Here is a 22,891-nt window from a genome sequence, read left to right as displayed (position 1 = left end):
AAAAATCTCTTTTGCGTAATGTCCGTGTTTATGCCCAATATAGAACATATTAGAATCAGTAAAACAAAATTTCAGCGTTTAGTTGGAAGTTCGTTCGATAGAAAGAGTAACTTATCGTGCTTGAAAAGACAAAAAAATCCGGCGCCTTTAGAGTGTAAAAGTAATTTTGCTATTGATGGTATTTCAGTAATCTGTGCTGTCTTGATTTTCTTTCATGCGTGTCAGGGGTAGCCTCCCCAGTTTGGGAACCAGTGGAGTATTGGATCTGTGAAAAATATAAAAAGATTGCGGGACGTTGTGATTTATCTTATATGTAGTGAAGCGTGGTCACTCATTGAAAAAAAATAAAGGTCATCGCGTATGTTGTACACTATCATACTTACACGAAAGTAAACTATATTACATTTAGAAACATACATTGTATATCCATTACTATTGGTTCGTTGTAGAATTTATTATCCCTTATGTCCAGAGTAAAATTTACCTATGAAAATCATAAGATTTCTAAAAGCAAGACTTGCAAGACTCTTGCATGCAAGACCAAGACCAAGACCAAGGATTCCAGTGCAAGACCAAGACCACCCGGGTCTTGGCCTTTTTCTTGCATTTGCTCATCACTATTAACAACTGAACACCATAGAAGCCTAAAATAAAAAGAGAAAATCGTTGATTATTTTTGTACTTGTTTTAATTGTTCTAAGTTAATTTATTTTCTCCAGTGTTAATAAGTGCAAAACTACAGTGATTTTCATAATTAAAAAATGTTCCATATTAAAAAAAACAACACTATTCAAGCAATAGTTTTGTCCTTGTGACTGATATGACTTATCCTCCATTCCAGGTGAATTACAATAATAGAACGCTTGCATCTGGAGCGAAAGATTTCTGATTCATGTGAGAAGTCACTGTTTCTTGAAGTTACTTTCTTTCATCTTCATTCCACAAAATATTGCATCTTAACTCATTTGCATCTAATATCTACTGTATTTCCCTTAGAGTATAGTGCATAATCAAAATGTTCGTTTGATTTTAGTTTCTATCCTCGGAAATGTCGATGTGATTTGATTTGATTTGAGCTTAACGTCCCTTTCAGCACAGAGACTATATGACACGATGACCTACTGTTTAACGTGGGATCCGAATCAGATGAGGTCCAGTCAAGAGTCAAACCGGGATCTCTCAGAATAAAGGTGCGTACCGCTAACCCCTTAACCAAGAGGGATCTCTCTTGGAAATTCCAATCTAACATTTGAGAATATGTTGATTTGTGTGTACTATAATTCTCTAAATTATCAACATCTAGCATGAATGTTTGTCGCATGGTTGTGCTGCAGAAACTATAAACACGTTTTGCCCAAATCCAGAAAAAAATAGTAAAATTATGTCTATTATATCTTGCAACTTTATAATTAACAGTTTTTACTCGAAAGACTTGTTTTTTTTTAACTCACAAAAGAGAAATATTTACTCAAGTAGGGTTAAGTAAAGTTTTTGGATTCGTATGTTTATTTTTATATAAAAAATTGAAATTCTTGCATGGCAGTTCGTGTTAGCAAATTTCTTTAAAGTTCCTTCTAACAGATCACTAATAGCAATAGAAGGGTACTTTCATTTGAAAACCTTTTCAATTAGAAATAAAACGTACACTCTAAAAAATGGTATAGCTGAATTGACAATAAAAGCATTGTTGATGAGTATTGCTAATTGGTAAATTAATATTGACTATAGTATAGTTGATGTATAAATACTGATTTGTTATTTATACAACACCTATTTTTTTAGTATGGCTGTGGTAAGAAAAAAATATTGCTAATATTAGTATGGTTAATAATATCATGCATATTGTTTATATAACCAGATTATTTAGTATTGCTAAAATAGCGATAGCATTATGGTTAGAATGGCTATTACAATATAAAACTCTTGTTATGGCAACTATGCGAAATCCCGCCTTTTACGAGTTGTCATGTAGCCGCCATAATGGATTCTATAGTTAATATGAATTACGAAAATATCTTAAAAGAGTGGGGTTTAGAAACCCTAATAATGAAATTTCAAGGTAAGTGGATAGTCAGTAAGTTTCAATATGTAAATTGAAGATATGTATTTGTAAATGTTTATTTGAATTGTATTGCGCACAAGCAACGAAAGTCCCTTGTACGAAATAGTGTATTATTAAGCATTTATGACGCTTCCAAAATATTATTTTTATTATCACCAAATCAAAATACTTCAAAATAGAGACACGATGTGTTCACGCAATTGAGGGTAAGTTTAGAGTTTCTAGCCCGTTTTTACTCGGAATTACGATATTAGAACCTGTTTCAGTCACGGTTCTAGTCTAACTAAAGTCTTACCAGGTAACCTAATCTAACCTAACCTAACAATTTTTAATGTTTTAACTGCATTTTCGTAGGTTGGAAACTGGAGGGGCAAATCTAAACTTAAGCCCGAAAATGTACAGATGAAATTATATAAGGTATAATAATGATTTAAGACTTCTTGTAAGATGTTTGTGTGAAAAGTTAAGAGAAAGGTTATTATTAATATGAGAGTTCGTACTATTTGGAAGAGGCTTAAGCTTTTGCAGAACGATTCGATGCTTGAGGATCATAGTGGTCCTATGTTGATATTTCTACGTTGAGTTTTACTTAATTGGGCATTTATTCCGAAGTTGGACGTCCGATACTTTTCTACCAAAATTGCGTAAAAGCTATTAAAATGTATAATTTTTCAATTTCGCGAGTTGGGAGAAAGTGTAGGTTAGGTTAGGTTACGTTAGGATCTATAATAGAAGTACCCTTCGACGGGAGCTTCACGAAATTCAACACTGTCAGTTCACATCCCGTACAGCGATTCGGTATATTACCCGCAATATTGATATTATGAATGCTCGTTACTTTCCCACAATGCAACTATTCGGTTACCTTGCGCGAGGTAGTTCTCTTCGCTCGCTTAGTAGTCCCATGTTTATAACCAATTATATATAACAAATAGAGAGAGTGTTGTTGTATTATCTTTATATATTATCAAGCACACAAACGATCAAATTATACGTATCTTCCGTGCAAGTTTCAAAATTTTGCTGAAAACGGACGTCCAACTTTGGAATTTAACCCCTTAATTGTTATACTTTGTGCCCTTATTACTTTCTACAAACAGTACAGATGGGATCAAGAATTTTAATAATAATTCACCCTTAATTTTTACTAATTAATGCTGAACAAGCGACAGCGAGCGAAAGTATGGTTATATAGGCTAGTTTAGGTATGTGTAGCAAAAAGAAAACACGATAGGTTACGATTTAATGCTTTTTAAGTGTGCTTCTGTCGCTTTCAAATTATTACAGAAGGCCTTTCTCTTTGTGTTACACTAAGTGACACCACCTTTGCACTTTTAATTTAATTCATGATGGTGATGTCAAACTTCAAAGCACATAAATAACAGGTTTTGCAGAAACCATTTTCTTTTTAAATCCGATATTTTGTTTGAACCAGTTCATTTTTTTAAATATATTTAGGTTAAATTAAAGTGGAGTAAACAAAGTCCCTATTTAAAACTAAGTAAAGGTGGGGCGCTGATTGGATTGAGTGCTCGGTTTTGACCTCAAGAAGTGATCTAACCCGATCAGACTCGGTCAGAGGTCAACTAATTCCTCAAATGATGTACCAGTAGTTCACAAATTATTTACCAGTCAGCCCATTCAGCAGTACTGAAGCTTGACCTAAGTTTAAACATTCAGTACCTTCGTACAAGGGACCATGATCTAATGAAACTAATATATAAGCTTAGTTGATCTCACAGTTTACTGAAATTAGTCAAGTATTCATAATAATTTTGTATGTGATTGTTCCCACGAAATGGAGCTTATTTAGCTTTGGGGTTAACTGGTGTATCACCGGAACAGTTTTAGAAAATTTGCCGGGTCAGTTAATTTTTTTTTTTTTTTTTTTGTTTGTTTGTTTGTTTGTTTATGAGCAAGAATGAGTGAAAGTCATGTAAGGGGAATAGTAAAAATGAAGAAATTGGTTATTTTTGATGTTGTAAGCGACACTGTATGTGGAGGCGGATGGACCATTTCGCGGAGAGATATAGTTGTTATGATGTAGTGGCGCGAAGAGGAGTATGGCAAGTGCTATTGAAATGTATATGATTGCGGAAACCAGATGTTTTCAGTACCCTCGCTTACGCGTGTACACATCGTCGCTGACGCGCCTGCTCCCTTCGGGGGCACTACCGCGCTGGTCCGCTAGCTCCGCCCTACCTTGGCTCGGTTAGATAGCATTCGTGCACTTAGTGGCCACCTAGCACAAGTTGGTTTGTGTTTTTTGCACTGTAGTTTTTTATGCCCTTATCCTAATGTGAGGTAATCTAATGTAAGTTAATGTAGTCCAACGAAATATATCCGTATACAGTACATTTTGGTACTTTTTTTCGATTCTAATACTGGTCCGGCGATGCGGCAGTAATGCCTTAGCTTTGTAATAAGCGAGAAGAAAATATAAACGTCATAGAAATTACAAGGTTCTAGAACACATGTCCCACTTCCCATTTAGCTGTAATAAAAACAGAAAACAACGTATCCTGCGGTCTTCTAACCCGCTTTCACTTGCTGACGCTCGCTAGCAATATTCTGTGAAATAAAATTTAAATTTTGGTACAGAAAGGAACCAACCTTGCTAATTTATATGGGGAACCTGTGTTCTAGAACTTCTCCTTAGCAATTATCTGGTTCACACGTTGCATTAGAGCGTACGTTAAGTTAGGATAAAAGCCGGAAGTTTCAAACTTTTCATCGTGCCATTAACTGACAAAATAATGGAACTGGCAGTTGACGTGGAAAGTTGAAACTTGGCATACATATAGCCTTCAGAGAAAAATATACAGAATCCACGTTAATCAGTAGGTCCACGTCTCATATAGCCTCGCTGCTGAAAGGGACGCTAAACTAAAAACCAACTCTACGTTATCAGGCAGGACGGTCGCCCTGCAAGCAAGGCTTTAAAAAGTAGATCGACTAGTGCTTACGCTTCTAGAATACAAAAAATGGCATTTCGGCGTTGTTCGTTTACAACAACTACGAAACAGATATGAATGAAATTTAAAACATTTGTTTTCTGGTAGAAAAGATTGCAAGTGACATCAAAATAAAATTTCCATGTGAAAAATTGTCAAAGTTGTGATGCGTTGAAAATGAAATTCTTTTTCAGGTAATCACCAGATATCAAAAAAAAAAAAAAAAAAAAAAATACTGCACCCATTTCGACGAAATTTGGGACATATGTGTACTTTTACACATACATGCTCATGCTCGTTTTTGTTTTTCGTAGAAAACAAGAGTTTCTTTTTGTAAATTTTTGAAATAAAATACGTCTGGTTATACGTATTCACGTTTATGTGATCTTAACATAAGTGATATCAAATTATTTTATAGTTTTGCTTTTGTTGTTTAAGTTTTGTTTTATTTCAAATTCTATGATCACAAGTACCTTGTTCTAGGACTTGCAGAAGATTCTGAATAGTTCACTGCAAGGAAAAGAAGTATTATCTACGCACAAGAATTTGGGACATCTTAATAGCAGAGCTCGCAGTTTATTAACAGATGTCATCGTTCGATATATTGGCGCAGATAAAAGGTACAGATCGTTTCGTTAAATTTTGTGGTATCGTATGTTAAAGATAATGTAAATGCAATAGTCTTAAATATTAAGTAATTGCTGTCCTATACATTTATCGTCTTCACTAAGAATTCCGAGTAGAATCTCGTTTTCACATGGCACATATTCGACGGTATTGATTGCGTTTATCACCGTGACAGTATTTTTCACTTATGATCTATATTACAAGTATGTTTGTAGTTGTGTTTTTAGGATTAATTTGGTCTCAAAATGCATTGAAATTATCAAAGCAAAAGTTCAAACACATTAATTCGTTAGTTGCTCATTGTGGTACACAACAATATGGATCAGTTGGAATTTGAAAGTGTTCTGATGACTGCATAGCACCCTTTGGATTGATTAATAACTGTTTACAGTAACTTGGAACACGTTGAGTTGTATTAAATATTACAGTTCATTTATTTGCCTGACTTAATGAAACTAAACATTCACTTCTTTCTTTAGTGCCAGTGTTACAAAATTTATAAGAAACAGAAAAACACACTGCTGAACAAGACTGTACTTTTAATATAAAAACATATTTACACGTGACGTTTCGATCTTCTAGCCAAGATCCTCATCAGACGTACACTCTGATGAGGATCTTGGCTAGAAGATCGAAACGTCACGTGTAAATATATTTTTATATTAAAAGTACAGTCTTGTTCAGCAGTGTGTTTTTCTGATTTTATTCGCAAGACGAATACTATGATTGTGTGTCAGTTTAAAATTTATAAACAAGTGTTTTTTTTTTCCTCCCCAATGGAGCGTCGTCTCTTAATATTTATTCAAGCTTCTATGGGAATTGCTTTGTGAAATTTCATTTTCTGTCTTACAGGATCAGTAGACAGTCATTCATTTCAATAAGTGAGGCGATTGTACGATTGTTTCCGTCTGAAAACAAGGTTTGTGTAAAATTCAGTTAGGTGAGGGAATTCTTGTATATTGCTAATTTTTCGTTTTTCTTTGCGTTCACTGGAAAAAATTTAAAAGTCGTGGAGTATTTTATGATTCTTTGAAGATTGTTCGGAAACCATACTGACAACTTTTGGAGATAATAGCTGATGTACTTCTAAGCAAAAATGATCCCATAAGAATATGTTCAATTTTCAACGGTCTGATAGTTACAGGTTGGTAAATATTTTATACAAATTTGTTCAGGACAAAATTTTATTACTCATCCTGTATGTACTTTAAAGAGATGACGCATGGCGTATTTGAACGGCAATGGAAGTACCTTTCCACTGATGTATATATGACGATAGTGGAGTTGGAAGGGAAGTTGTGGAGGAAGAAAAAAACTTTCTTCATTTTAATAAAAGTAGTTCGATTGTATAAGGACAATTTTATTTTTCTTTCTGATACTGTAGTATATATATATATATATATATATATATATATATATATATATATATACAGGGTGGTGCATTTAAAATTTGCCACCCTCTATATCTTTGAAACGACTGCGAATATGAGAAAAGGCAAAAACACGTCTATCATTATTTTAAGGGGCTTGAATTTTGAGCTATAAAAAGTCCACCCCAGGTACCCCCCTATTGAGGTACGTGGGTCAACTTGAAAATTTTAAATGGCAAAGGGGGTCGAGTGATACATCGTTGGAAAGGTCTAGACAAGAGAAATATTTTGCCAAAAGTTTCAAGTCCCAATGTTGACCCTATCCTAAATGGCGGGGGTTCCCATTTTGTGTCCATAAAGTCCGTTGGCACCCAGTGTATCTTCGAAACGACTGTAAATATGAGAAAACACAAAAACATGTCCATCACTATTTTAAGGAGCTTGAATCTTGAGCTATAAACGGTCCACTCCAGGTACCCCCATATGGGGGTACATGGGGTCAGCTTCAAATTTTTAAATAGCAAAGAGGGTCGAGTGATATATCGTTGGAAAGAATGTGAACCCGAGCCATTTTAGATGGAGTCAACATAGGGACTTGAAACTCTAGGTAGAATATTTCTCTTGTCGAGACCTTTCCAACGATATATCACTCGACCCCCTTTGCTATTTAAAATTTTCAAGTTGACTCCAGATACCGCTATATGGGGTGTTTAGGGGGATCTTTTATAGCTGAAAATTCAAGCCCCTTAAAATAATGATGGACGTGTTTTAGCGTTTTCTCATATTCGCAGTCGTTTCGAAGATATAGGGGTGGCAAATTTTAAATGCACCATCCTATATATATATATATATATATATAATATAAATTTGCGACATTATTCAGCATAAAAATTGAAGTTGATGCGTAATTTTTTGTCGTTCCTATTTGGCGACAGTGTTGGCAACCGTGTTTCTTGAAGCTCTTGGAAGAAAGATATTTTGTTCTGAAAATTAGCTTCATGAGGCTCCTTCCAACGCAACTATCGTCACGTGCCATATACCCTTGGAAAGGCCATTCTGTCACCATTCAAATGCATCATAGATGACCTTTAGAAAAAATACAGGATGAGTAATACATTTTTGTTTTGGAAAAATGTACAGAATTGTTACCAACCTGTAGGTGTCAGGCCGCTGAGAATCGGATATGTGTAGAAGCTTTTTTGCTTAGAATTATATTAACTATCATCTTCCGATTTCGCCGGTATAGTTTCTGAACACCCATTGAAAATTAGACTTAATTGTATTAATATTTATTTTATCATTGTCTTCAGAACAAGGAGAAATTTACAATTTAACTTACAAGTGAACGTTTTCCATAACTTATCAGAATACATTTTTCAATGCTCATTTTATTGAAGTACTAAAGGAATCCAGAAAAAAAAAAAGAAATTCCAATATGTCTAATTTACAGCATATATATACAGTGAAACTTGTATAAGACGGAACGTCAAGGAACAAAATAATTTTCCGTTGTGTGCAAATTCGAAAAGTTAAGTTCTGTAACAATAACTGCTGGTAAAAATAATCTCGTAGTACTATACCTAGGTTAAAATGGTTGAGGTGAAAGATTAATTAACACAAAAATGTATTTACAACATAAACTCAATTTACAAAGTGAACTTATTTGAATAAGACAGACGCTTAAAGTAGAAACTACAAGTATGTATTATTTTATTATGTATTTCCTCTCACATTCCTCTTTACATTTTCACCGCCTTTTAAGGATTGTTTTCATTTTCTGGGTTTCAGTGTTGGAAATTTGCGTTTGCAACATTTGAAATGAACTTTATATTTTACAAACATTGTCTCTTATTCTCTCTTCAATAATCGTATTGTGTCCTCCAAAGTAACAATAACATTTGTTTTTGCCGTATTTGTACACAACACTGGGCACACAAACACGCCACACTGAAACCACATTTTCTGCAGCAGAAACAATGGAAATTTTCAACAACTGGTCTAAATTTCTACCATTTTTTTTCAAAAATGACCGAATTCTTGGAAATGCATGTGTAATGACGGAGTAGCAAGCAGTAAGTCTTTAATTTATAAAGAAAGTTTTGACAGTAGAAAAGTGCTTATGTGTGTATCAACAAAAACAGGAAACAGGTAACTTAAATAACAGAAACATTATCTCCATTCTTGTTCACGGCCGAAAGATCTTAACTATTGAAAACAGAAGTTCAGTAGTAACGCCAACGCAGAGACAGACAGACTACAGTGCCCCTACGTTTCGAGCTGGCAATCAGTTAAGAGAAAAATCTTTACCATATGGCAAATCAGACAGAGTTGCCGGGACTAAAAACTATTCATCTTCGGCAAATTTCCGGTTTATATAAGTTTCGTTTTAAACAGGTTTCCATGTATTTTGTTTCTCTGTGGAAATAATATAGTTTAATTGTAATTTTGTGTTGTGCAATAGGATATCAGGACTGTATATTATAACAGTGATTTGTTTTTCAAATAGCATACTTACTACGTCCCCTATAAAGTTGCTCAAGGGAAGAAGGTTTTGGCAAGAGGGAAACTTTGGGACAGATATTGCAACACAAGAAGGTATTTGCGGCAAAGTGGTGTTTTGCCTTTGAGAAACCGGTGTGCAGCTACAACTTCTACCGAAGTCGATTTAGATGGTACGTTCATAGTTCTTTTTCATTTATTTGCTTTCATGTTCATAAATTCTGTATTATAATTTTATCAGTAAATCACGATGCATAGTGTTTTATGCTATCTTATATTCAGACAAGGGTACAAAACTTCCTAAAAGAGATGCGTGCCGATTTTTTACATGGTTACACATATTCACGTATTATGGTCAATCAACAGATTCACAGTTCAAGGGCACTACCTTCATTATAAATCAACAAATTTCCGTGAATTTGTGCAATCAGTATATCTGCTGTTCATCTGTGTGTAAAACTCTATCACTGCTTTCATATATTAACGGGACGTTTTGTAAATACATGTTCCGAACACCTCATATGACAATTGTGTTCAGAAGTATAATACTGTCTGTTTCACATGTTTATTGAAATATTATTTCTTGTACTTCTGTCCTAGAAATTAATACATATGTATTTACGTATACTGAGTATGTACGTTTCTTTCACACTGAATTATGTAGATGGTGTCCTTTATTTTCAGAGTCCACTGATGAATTTGCCGAGGAAGCTCTCACGTGGTTGAGAAATAATATAGAGCCATGGGAGAAAGTGTGTGATCTGTGGAAACAAACGACATTAAATCGGAGAGCAAATTACATTCAGTCAAAGAAGGATATCAGCTCCTACTTCAAGGAATTTCCTGCTTTAAAACAGCCTCTTGGATACACACTTGTAAGTGTAGTGATATTGCTAAGAAGTTTACATCTTTCTATTATTATTTTATGAATGTAACCGAAGAAAGAAAATACCTTTATATTATTTTATAGAAGTGTAATTCCGTATCACAGAACGAACTGTACTTAAAGGAAAATGAAAAAAAAAAAAAAACGAGTAACAAAATTTAATGAGTTAAAAAAAAATCATGAACATAAGGGTCTTATGTTGATGCTATATATAAATTGCGAACACGGCAGTTTTTCTTTGCAAAAAAAGCACCTAGCATGAGGCGAGAGAGTTTATAAATGTTTTTCGGTGTATGAAGTTGTACCCTGTCTTGCACTATGTTTCGGAGTTTTTCGGTTCTAATTTTTTCCTGTGAGTAAGCTGATGGACGAGATGGTGCATCTTGTAGCAGGTAGAACGTTTAGTAATTCTGAGAAAATCAACCGGATTTTCAGTACACCAAAACCTGTATAGATTCAGAAATAATGAAAAATCAGAGTGAAAAAGTGCGAGTGGGCCGAAAATAGATCTTTTGTCTTCGACGTACAATGCCAATAAGTTAACCTCTACGCTACCCAGCCCGCTCCCCGATCAGCCCCACATCCTCACTCTTGTTGATAATGTTCCTATGAAAACATTTAATAGTTTATTTTAATTTACAAATATACCAGCATCAGCGGCAGAAGGTTCAGAATTATGTAAGCTTACGTTAAAGACGCGTTTTTGTGTAATTAAAAACCAACCAATGTATAAAACAGTTACCAGAAATTAGATAAAATACACGTGCAGTACATGCGCGCAAAGATTTAAGAAAGAAAAAAAAGCTTGTAAGAGCTTTCACCTTTTATGGCTTTGTTAGGCAGGAAGAGAAAGACGAAAGTGGAAGAAGAAAGATACAGAGTAAGACGAGTTACGCCATATTTCTGGGGGGGGGGGCGCGGTGGCTCAGTGGTAGAGCGTTCACCTCCGGTGCTTGGGGTCCCGGGTTCAAACCCTGCTCCCGCCGTGTGGACTTTGTGGTGTAGAAACACCGTGCTCGTGGGTTTTCTCGGGTTCTCCCACTTTCTTCATTCCACCATTTCATTCATCTCTCATCATCACCGTCTCCTTTAGCCTAACCGGCGTAACCGTGAGACGTAAAACTCAAAGATTTCATTTCATTTTGCCATATTTCTGCTAGGTGCTATGGTGGTCATGTGATCACGTGACTGCTGTCAAGTACTCATACGTGAAAGTAGAGAACCTTGTGGAGAAATCATTGTTGGTATAGGTGCGGTCCTTGTGTCTTTCTCTATTTCTTATTCCACTTTCGTCTTTGCGTCCCTGTATGACGACTCCATAAATGCGAAAGCGCTTGGAAGTTTGTTTTATATTTGCGTGTATTTTATCAGTTCCACTCTAAGTAATTGTTTTTTACATGCCTACTTTGGGATTTCTTTTTCAATCAGACATAGTATTTTCTGAAAATGGATACTATAGTGGGGTGAATGCCATTGATGTTCATAACTTGATTAAAAACGCTCTGTTGAAACAAAGATTATTTAATGAACTTCAAAGAAAACTATACTACCAAACTTTTGTATAAAGAGAAGAAAGCATAGAACATTATATCATCAAACAGCGTTAGGTATATGTGACAACAATTTCTTTTACTTTTCAGATCGACATTGATTTTGGCCAGTTATATCCTGGGAAAGATATAACATTTTTTTCAACGTGGAATGCAGACTTAAAGAAGATTCAGCATATACTTACCACGACCAAACAAACAACAAATGACGGAGCCACATTAGTAGAACTTTTGCTGCAGGAGAACATCAGGGAAGGTAATTATTTTTCTTATTAAGGAGATCTTCTACCTCTTCGCTTATGTTTCTAACTTCCCATTTGAAAACATGTAAATTTTAATATGGTAATTTCTAACAAAGTATTGTAGGTAATGACTTGAAATTTTTAATACAAATAGACAAGACCCATATAAATCCAACCACGGTCTCCAATTTACGTTACATGCGTTAGATTAATTGCAATATATTCTTCAGTAAGTTTGGCAACAGAGAATAAAAAGTATGCTGCAGAGGGAAGAGGGCTGACCATCTGTTTGCTTGTTAGCTGCTTTAAAAAGGACGCTCTTACCAGAAAAATCACGTTGTGATTCTCACTTCTCAGTGGTTAGAATGGTCTGGACTGGAAGAGCCCAAAACCACTTCTTTCTTCCTTTCACGGTTTGTTTGTTTCTTCCACCCCCTGCTGTCACAAGAAGACAACTTGTTTCGGAAAGCATTTTGAATTAGTAGCGAAAAGCCAAACGAATGACACCACGGACGGATTAAAGGGAGGGGCGGTCACTCCCTCCGAGAACATTTGAATACTTTGAATAATCGGAGTAAGAAACTAGAAATTGCGTAATCTAATAAGAAAAGTTTGTTGAAGTATACAAATCAAGACGCATTTTAAGTGTCACAGCATTGTACTCTCATCCCCTCCCCTCCCAATTCCCTTCTGAAGAAGTTCTCTTTTGTTTCTCTGTTCCATATTAGCCTTTACACTTACACTTTCATTATCCAGTATTGATTTTTACCATACCATCTGCACAGAAGGCGAATAAGGTTTACGAGTCCTTCCTGCCCCCTTTTTTAAAAATTGCTAATTATAATAAAATTTATCGAAGTGCATGGAAGTAAGTTTTGACTGTGGAGAAATGGTGTACACATTGTTTATTATTTCATTAAGTATTGTTCACTATAATTATTAAAACGCAACACTGTTCAGCCTACTCCCGTAAGCAAAGAAAAGATCAATTACAGGTGCTCCGGCAATTTTCCCTTGTCTCCTTTTAGTCGTAAGTCCGAGCAGAATAAATCAAAATCTAGAAGAAAAATAAATGATAATTGTAAATCGACAACATATCGAGCACTTAAAAAAGCTCTGTTATTCTTTTGTTTCATTATTGAGCTCAGATCACGAGAAATATTTCAACTGCTGTGTAGTAATTGAACATTTTTCGTTTAATCTCCCAAAGAGTCTGAAATACTGAGTTCAGTGACCAGTTTACATCCCTGAAATCAGTAATTACTTGAATAACAGTATATGAAGAAGATAGATTCAGTAGGGTTAATAAGCAGATATGAAATCCCTTTTGTAGCAATGAATGAAACTAATGTTTAGAATTTGTGACGAAAGAACTTTTCCGCAGCGTATAGTCTTTAACTTGTTGTTAATTGTCTATTTTGATTCATTAAGCTATTCAATTTCTCTCTTTTTATCCGTATCTGTTGCAACTTCCCAAAGAGAAATACATACGTTGACTTTAACCTTTGGTTCTTGAAATAATATACTTCATGTACAGCTTTTATACACGTACTTATAGGCGATAGATAAGTATCGTATTAAGATTAGTTTTCACCATTATTTGGACCCAATATTTGCATATAAGAAACATCGCATTATCCCTTTGCCGAATCTGGGTGTAGTTACAAAAGATGATACTTTTTGTGTGTGTTTTTTTTTCAGACTGCTGTCCATTGCTTACAAAACGTAATTTCCTTTTTTCTTTGATTATTGACTTAAAGTAATATACAGTATTCATTGCGTATCACAGAGCAAACCTCTGCAGGTATGAGAATGAATGCAGTCAGAAAGTTAGCACTTACATTCAAATAAATTAGTATAAAGTGGTCCAAAAGTGGGCGTACCCCCCTTTAGTTTCAACAGTATAGTGTTAGTTATGGTAGAATGTCTGTACACAGCTACCTTAAAGTCGTAAGAGTCGTAAACAAAGGTATGATCACCATCCATGTCATAACACAACTGAATTCTGCACAAAGTTCTGGCAGATGTTTTGCGGAGATACTCCGGAGTCAACGAGGATGAAGGCGTGTTCCACAGCTGCTCGTAATTCCTGCGTTGTGTGATATCGAGTGTTTCTTACGTGTTGCTTCATGAAAGCCCAGGGAGCATTGTCTGATATCGTCAGATCGGGACTTCTTGGAGGCCTGGCAAAGAGCTGGATGCACAACCTCTTCCAATCCAGCGGCCAGGAACTGATCTGATAACTGTTACCAAGCAGAAAACAAATGGATAGCAATGTTGCCAGACAATGCCAAGCAGTGTTACCAAACAAATGTAGGTAAAACCAAAAACCGTCAGAAAACACCAATTAAGAGGTACGCCCACTTCCGGACCTCGCTGTATAAGCGTAAATTAATTACCTACAAATGTTCTTGATATTTCATTCTTTTCCAGATGCCAGAACAGTCGTAATATTAATACTTCTTGGAAGATATTTCCCATCTGTGACCACGTGTATCAAAAGGAAAGACGGAGGTGGATTATGGAAACCTTCCAAATACGAGGCACAGCAAGGATTCCTTTTTCATGTCAGAGTATGTACCATTATGTAATATAATGTATTAATATCTACACTTGATTACCACGAAATATGTCATTAACATTTAATTAGTGATTGGAGAATGGAGAACATTGCACGAAACCTTATCGAACAAACAAACAAACAAAAAAAATCAGCTTTTCTGGAAAAACTGCTATGCTCAAACAAAAATATTGTGTAAGCAAACACCATTTTCATCAAACCACGATCCACTCTGACTCACCACGTGTCACCATGATCTACTGATCTACTTCGACCTACTGACCGAATATGTCGAGAGTGGATCAAAGTGGAATGTGTTATATTGAGGACTACAATGAGTCAGTTGTTATTGTTGGGTTAGGGTAGTCATACGTAACAGTGGAACATGTAAATGTAACCCAAGATCCACTAAAGTATACTCAAAATTATCCCCACGTGATCCATAGCCACTGACCCGCTCCATCTTTGATGTGCACTCAATTGATATGATTACCATACCATATCAAGAGGATCATATTGGTGGTACATGGAAACAAAAAAGTTTAAGAAAAGGCTCCCTCGGGACAGCACGCCCTTGGTGGAGTGAGCTATCAACCATATTTTGCAATATACATGACTCTTCTTCATGCAATTAGTAAAGCATGTATCGGTGTATGTGACGCGATTTGTATCTTACGAAGATATCGTGAACCTAAGTTGTGTAGATAGAAAGGAATATGCATAAAATAGGAAAACACAATATTTATTAGTCGCTAACGCCCTCGCCTTTGGTGCGAGCGGTTCTGGGTTCGATTCCCGGTGGGATCACTCGATCAAAGAAGTGTAACAGCTTTTTCAGGCCAATCATCCTGAGTGTTTTTTCCTGGGTTGAGTGAGTTTTTTTTTTAATATAAACACAGTGAATGATGCTAAAAATGCCGGGATGGTACCTAACACACAGGTCCCAGACCGCTTCCTTCCCCATCCATTCCTTTCTTGCTTCCCCTCTCTCGGATTGTGTGCTCTCCGAGGGACGACATCCCTCAAACGTGACGAACTTAAGGCCGACCTAAAAGTTACTCCTTCGTTGCTAGTACACTTATCTCCTTTGTTGGGCGACTGCGTTCGATTTCCCGGGAGGAAGGGGGAGGGGATTTTAGGATGTTATTCGTATTTTCGGTTCCACTGTAGGTTTATGCCTTATGAAGTTCCCGTGATGAAACCCTATATTCCAATAACAATAGTAAACGTAAAAATGCTGTAAAACTTTCGGTGAATGCTATGTAAACTTTCTGAAACATAAGTAGAGGTTAAATATGTTTATGGTCATGGATAAAATGTTTACTTGGCTCAAAACAGCTTTTTCCCAGTGTCTTTAAAAATGTTCTTCATTCAACCCTTCAAATATTGGAACTATGATAGCACTCCTTTCTTCATTTTATGGCATAAATAAGTAAGAAGTGTTTATACTCGAGGTAATGATATGTGTGTAATATCAATCTTATAAAAATACTAAACAGCACGTAGGGGAACGGCACCAACCTTTTCGCGATCATTATTTTAAAAACTAATTCATTGATATTGTAGCATCCTTGCTTTTCAAATTTCCGCAAAGGTTTTTCTTTCTTCTTCCTGGAGATTTGTAACGTCAAGAATTGCGGTCATTGACGTACAGGATCTAAATTTATTTTATCTTTAAAATATCCGTGCTTACTTTATGTCTGGATGTGATTCCAAGTTTGCCACATTTAATTGAAATATTTATTACTGTAAATGTAAACCATTAAGTGTAAGCTTAGGACAATTTTATTGATGTCGCAGTTATCTATTCACGTAACTACTGTCAAGTTTATAAGTGCAATAATTCAGATTGTTTTCTTTGTGATTATTCTCAAACCTTATACTAAAAGGTAGATTCCTCTAAGGAACTTTACTTAATTTTTCCAGAACTTTTCTTAATTGCATCGGATAATACAAACACAATGAACGGTATTAAAAATGTACAACTCAAGGGGTATAATAATACATTCGAAATACTGTCATATTAACCTATATTAGTTTTCAAGACATTTCATATCGCGTAGAAGTGACTCGCGTCAATTATGACCTCATTACATTACATTTCTAGTATAGAAGAATGCCTGAAAACAGTTGGTACCAGTTTAATTGGATTGCTATATATATTATTGGTGCACCTCGTATTTAAAATACAAGCTCATTTTAATTATACGTGTATTTGTAGTTTTTGGAATTTGATAACGTGTTAATAGGTGTGTAACGTGATAATAATTCTGTGTACATGACTTACAGGAAGCGTCCGATCTTCAAACAGAGTTAGAAAGGCATCATCTAAAGATGCAGCGCTTTGGATGTAGTGTGCAGCCCATGCCCGTCATTGTCGCTTCAAAAATAGATGAACCTCAAGCCTTCTACGTGAGTATTGAGGATAATCTCTACAGAGTTGAAACTCCACTGAAAGCAATCGATAGCACATTCAAGTCGTTTCAAGTACTGGATGCAGAATATCCGAAGGAATCGGAACAGGTGTGGACATTTGTGCAGAAACATATGTACAAAATTGAAAATGACTGCGACAAGAATTTTCCTTCAGTGAACACGCTTATCTCTGAAATATCAAAGGTGTAATGGCGGGAAAGGTTGTTTTCCGTTAATCATTTAGTTTGTAAAATAGTTTTTTCATGTATATACGTTCTTTTTAGTTTGTAAGAAGATGCCTAAGTGTTTTGTTTGTCATAGTGACTTAAGAACGAGTCAGTCTCTGTTACTTCATTTAAAATTTTGTCACAAATTAGGTGCCATGAGCCCCTTTCGTTGTGGGGAATCATTGTGTGGACGCGAATTTGATAACGCCAATTCATTCCGCAAACACTTGCTGAAACACGAAAGAACAAGTACGGGTGGTGATGGGAACCAGCCTTTTCGAGGATACCAAAATGAGGTGTGTCACATCAATGTTGAGAGACAGTTGACTGATAATGGTGATATACCAATTGAAACTTCTGTGGAAAGCCTTTCTCTTGAAGATTACCGTGAGGCTGTAAAGGAGGAAGCCCTTCTTTTTATTACTAAACTGTATAGTCAATGTAACTTAACCAGAACTCATATACAAAACCTTTGCGACTGGGTACACGGGTTTATGGGCGGTAGTGTGATGCAACTGCTAAGAGAGAAAATTTTACAAACGCTTCGAGGAAATCATGTTGATGATAATACAGTAACTGAAGTAATGAACATGTTTAGTATAATGTCCAGTCCATTTTATAGCTTGGAAACCGAATATAGGCGATTTGGCATGTTAGAGACAATGGGCAGTTTGATAAAACCAATTGATTATGTTATTGGACAGAAATTATCTTCAAAGAGAAAGAAAGGCGAGGTTTCGGTGGAAACATTACAAGTGCTTGGAAAGTTTGTGCCTATGCGAAAAATGCTTAAACGATTTTTGGAGTTACCGAATGTTCTGTCAACGTTACTCCACTTCAAGAACAGTGCAGAACAAGAGACTGAAGTACTTTTCAGTAGTGTGCAAGGACTGCATTGGAGAAACGAGGTAACATTTTCTGATGATCGTTTGATATTACCTTTATTTCTTTACTTTGACGATTATGAAATTAACAATCCTTTAAGTGGGCATGCTGGTACAAAAAAGATAGGGGTAGTTTATTATACAATTGCATGTATTCCACCGGAGTTTTTCGCGAAACTAGAGAACATATTTCTCGCCTTACTCTTTCATTCAAATGATAGAAAAACTTTCGGTAATAAAGCAACCTTTTCAATTCTTATTGAAGAGTTGCGTTTCCTAGAATGTGAAGGTATATGTGTAATGTATAATGGTTTAGAAGTACAGATTTATTTTAAGTTGTGTGTTATTACAGGTGACAATCTTGGATTGAATTCCGTTCTTGGCTTTACAGAGTCATTTTCTGCTAAGTACCCTTGCAGGTTTTGCCTTACATCAAAAACAGATTTACAGGCGCAGTCAAGAGAAAACGTCCGGAATTTGCGGGACGTTGAGAATTATGAACTACATGTAATTCTCGGAGATGCTTCACAGACAGGAGTAAAAGAGAATAGCACTTGGAACATGTTGCCGAGTTTTCATGTTACCAAAAATTACAGTGTGGACGTGATGCATGATCTTTTGGAAGGGGTGGGGAACTATGATATGATGCATATTTTGAAGTACTACATCAACGAAACACGTCTTTTCACAATGGATATTTTAAACAGTAGGATTTCGGCCTTTGCAAGCATGTCAGATGACGTAAATAAGCCGGCACCTTTATCTTCTGAAAATCTTGAAAAGAATAAATTAAACTTGTCTGCTGCTGAAATGTTATTTCTCATAAGGTACTTTGGTTTGATAATGGGTGACTTAATCCCCGAGGAAAATATCGTTTGGAAATTTTATATTCTGCTAAGAGAAATAACAGTCATATTAACATCAAAAGTTATTCACGTAAACACTTCTGAATTACTTTGTACCTTAATTGAAGAACATCATGAGATATACAAATCTTTTTTTCAGGATACATTAAAACCTAAGCATCATCATATGGTTCACTATCCACGTTTAATGCGACATATAGGACCACTTGTTTTCACATGGTGTATGAGGTATGAATCCAAACACCAACCGTCCAAGATTGCTGCCCGTATTGCTTATTGTCGAAAGAATGTTCTAGAAACTATAGGTTTGAAACACCAATTGCAGATATGTTATAAGTTCTTTCAGAAAAACGGTTTTCATATTCAACAAGAAATTGGGCCTGGAGCAAAGATATACCTTTCACAAGATCAGAATTTTCCATTGTTTTCAATGTGTTTACCTCCTTCGTTGTTGAAACTTTGTCGGTCAGTAGCTTGGTGCATATACAACGGATTTGTGTTCAAGTGTTGCATGGTAGCGTTCGAAATTCATGAAGATGGTTTAAACTTTTATAATATAAAAAAAATTTTGTTAGACGAAGAGTCGCACATTTTCCTTCTATGTAAGAAAATGAAAACAGTTGGCTATGACAGTCACTACTGTGCATATCATTTGTCTTTCACGCAAGAGTGGATCTGCATACCAGTAAATTTGAATTTTGCAGGGCCTCCTACGTATTATAAGATAATCGATAATGACAACATATATGTTTCTGTTTCGGTATGATTTTGTGTTGCATGTGGGGCAGTGTTTTCTAACATAATCGTAATAGGGCTCGAGCATAAGAAAATGTTTCTTAATCCATGTGATTTTCAGTCAAACAATATTATATCCACTAGCAAAGCATTTGCAATGAAGCATACATTCCTGTACTACTAGATGTTTTGCCTGCATGGTCCTATGGCCACCGAAGTAGGAACTAAACTTTTAAAAAACATGGTTGGTTCTATGTAAATTTTATACAGATTTTTTGTTCGGAATAGAAAAAGGTTACATATCGAGTGTAAGGAAAAGATCGCACAGCTTGGACAGAATCTGACTCTACAGCTGAAATGAAACGAAAATGTCTTACGATATTTTGTCCTCCGAGGTTCCCTTTTGAAGTGACAGACGGGTAAAATTTGGACTATGAGGTAACACCTTGCGGTACTCTGTAGAAACACGTGATAGTTTTGTTTAGTTTAAACTTCTTCGTTATCTAAGGTTTTTTAAATCAGTTTTTTTATTTTAACAACAAAATGGCTAGATTTGAAACGGCATGTTTTGTCATGATCTGGGCACAGAAAGCTTCTTTTTGTACGACATTTATTCAATTTGACATTTTAAATGTACGTTTTCATCTCTTCACATTTTCCCGCCACATTTCAGACCTTTTGCTGCATCCCATATTCCATACTTTTATTTAAAAAAAGAAGAAGAAAAAGAAAAATGACAAAGAGCTTTGAAGTTAGGTACCTTCGTTTGAAGTACGGCACTTTCCTCTACTCCACGATAAACACCATTCCAAAGTCGCTGCTGTCAAGTGTTGTTACGGACAACCCGTGCGATATTGCCATATCGACCAAAGTTTACCGGTCTCTCCCTTCCAAAAGGGGGCCTTAAAGGACAACTTTATAAAGACATTTTCGTATCGTTTTAGCTGTAGAATCAAGTCTGTCTGCCTGTACTACCTTTTCCTTACACCCGATATATATAAAACCGCTTTGGAAAAGGAATCCGTGTACCCAGTCGCAAAAGTTTGTATGGGTTCGGTTCCTTTATAAGAATGTAACTTGGATTTGCTAATGAAAAGGATTTAGTGTTACCGAAATGGGTTTAAAACAAAAGTTAAACAATATTGCGTGAAAGGAAGGTAAATCGTTGTCTGCCATTTTTATTTCTAAGTATTTTTTTTAATTGGGAAGGATGTCATGTGACACTAAGTTTAAACTACTAAAAATATATTTATGAAAGCAGTTTTTAATGGGTTTCTGCAATTCTAATATAAATGTGTCAAAGTCAAGAACCGTATCTTGGGAAGGTGTCCGTCTTAAGAAAAAACATATGATGCCATTAAATTTTGATTAATATTATATGGTAGTATGATGTGTCGTACGTCGAAAAGAATAGCTTTTATTGATTGCAAATACATTGCTAGTGGTCATAATATTTCTTCATTCAAAATCTCACTGAATTACATAAACCATTTACTATAACCTTTACTGAGTTCAAACTATACTTTGTTCTAATTTTAGAGTTGAAAATATGCTATTGGACGTAAGATTGAATCTAGGACGTCAGCCTGACGATTCCTGTTCTGATCCTTGGTGCACTAACAAAATTTTTACTCCTTAAAATGTAGATACTTGCAGGAGCTGCCCCAATTTCTTTGTTATACATTTTGTCTCCTCATTTTATTTTAAACTTATAAAAATAAAAAAAGGTTCTAGAAGAAATTGCATACTATTAAGGAATGAAAACCACAGGCGTGACGTCGCGAAAATCAAATGCCATTAACTCTTAAAAAGAGATAGGTACGGAAACATGTAGCGAACCTATGATAGAACATGAATCAGTAGATATTCTTTCGTATTGTAACGTTTATATTATGTGTTACGAAACGTTACGCTAACGATGGTTCTAATTATTGTCCCTTGTATTTAAGTATTTTATTTGTCCTTATGCCTTTTCTTACAAGTCTTATTACTGCTTAGCAAATACTTTCGTATTATTGTTAGATGCAAATAATGCATATTGTACCAAGAAAATAATTTCAGAAAATGTAAAATAATAATAATTACTTCTAACGAAAATATTCGTCGTGAAATTGTGTCGTTTGTAATCCAGTCTGTGTGGGCATTTAATGTAAATTTTTGTTTGCGTTTATCATGTTAAATAATGTCATGTGTATGATGGGGTACTCAGTTTCCGCAGTGTCTGTACAGTAAAATTCCGGCAGATGGCTCCTCGTGCATCACTTGGTGGTCAATGCTTAAGCGACTTTGTGCTAGAAGATCACGTTTAATTTTTGCATATATTTCCACTCGTGTGTTTCGTGATGGCAGTTTCGCTTGAGTGTTGTATACTGTTAAATCCTCGGCCCTTGAAGTTGATTTCCATTCTGAAGAAGAAGAAAATGTTACACGGTGCAGAGTTGGGTAAATCCGATGGAAAGTTAGTAGTATAATTTTTTTCACAGTCTTTACAGCAAGTCTCTACACAGCCTTTACAGTAATCCTCCCATGTTCTCTTCGTGGTACAAAATCCTATGCCGATTGACGGGTATCCTGAACGGACATTATTTTCAACCGATGTTCTGTCACTTTTAACATGCTCTTACGTTTGACCATGGCCTAAAGCATCTTTTCCAAATGTTGACTTCAACATTTCATGTGTTTCTGAAGCAGATTTTCTAGCTTTACCTAGTTTCATAAATTTCGTCACCTTCAATTTCGCTGTTACTCAGCGCATAACTGGGGGAAGATACGCTTAAAAACTAAATGCGACTTCCTAGGACAAAGCCGCTTAGGGCACTGACTCTCAAAGGATGTACGAGGAATTGCTTGGTGGTGTTTAATCATTCTAGCTTAAACTTCACGAGCTGCAAAACTATTCTGAAAACTTTTCAGTACTCCGTTATATACGGTACACTTTAGAAAGAAAGAAAAAAAAATTGAGAGATTAAATGACATTAGAAATACGCACTACCAACTCCAAAAAGCTTTTTGAA

At 35.6% G+C, this 22,891-nt stretch overlaps 2 protein-coding genes across 2 annotated transcripts in view; both read left to right on the top strand.

Moving 5' to 3' along the window:
- The window catches only part of LOC145682308 (uncharacterized), a 31,730-nt gene extending 14,355 nt beyond the window's left edge, over positions 1-17,375 (top strand). Inside the window, exons 2-8 of the mRNA XM_081753885.1 lie at positions 5,500-5,636; positions 6,496-6,562; positions 9,520-9,685; positions 10,197-10,387; positions 12,039-12,204; positions 14,624-14,763; positions 17,040-17,375. Of these exons, the coding sequence (XP_081610011.1) occupies positions 5,500-5,636; positions 6,496-6,562; positions 9,520-9,685; positions 10,197-10,387; positions 12,039-12,204; positions 14,624-14,763; positions 17,040-17,375 (1,203 nt within the window). The remainder of the gene's footprint in view (positions 1-5,499; positions 5,637-6,495; positions 6,563-9,519; positions 9,686-10,196; positions 10,388-12,038; positions 12,205-14,623; positions 14,764-17,039) is intronic.
- Positions 17,376-17,460: 85 nt separating this feature from the next.
- Positions 17,461-19,908, top strand: LOC145682307 (uncharacterized). Its single transcript, XM_081753884.1, has one exon. It carries the CDS (start codon positions 17,461-17,463, stop codon positions 19,906-19,908), a length of 2,448 nt encoding a protein of 815 aa, XP_081610010.1.
- The last annotated feature ends 2,983 nt before the right edge of the window (positions 19,909-22,891 follow it).

This window comes from Thermobia domestica, chromosome 3 (assembly GCF_964235325.1).
Source record: "Thermobia domestica chromosome 3, izTheDome1.hap1.1, whole genome shotgun sequence".
NCBI classification, from domain to species: Eukaryota; Metazoa; Arthropoda; class Insecta; order Zygentoma; family Lepismatidae; genus Thermobia; species Thermobia domestica.
This window is presented reverse-complemented; position numbering and strand designations above follow the sequence as displayed.

Bases quoted from the DNA above. Each gene is read 5' to 3' on its own strand.
- LOC145682307 (XM_081753884.1), top strand. From the start codon at position 17,461: ATGCCTAAGTGTTTTGTTTGTCATAGTGACTTAAGAACGAGTCAGTCT.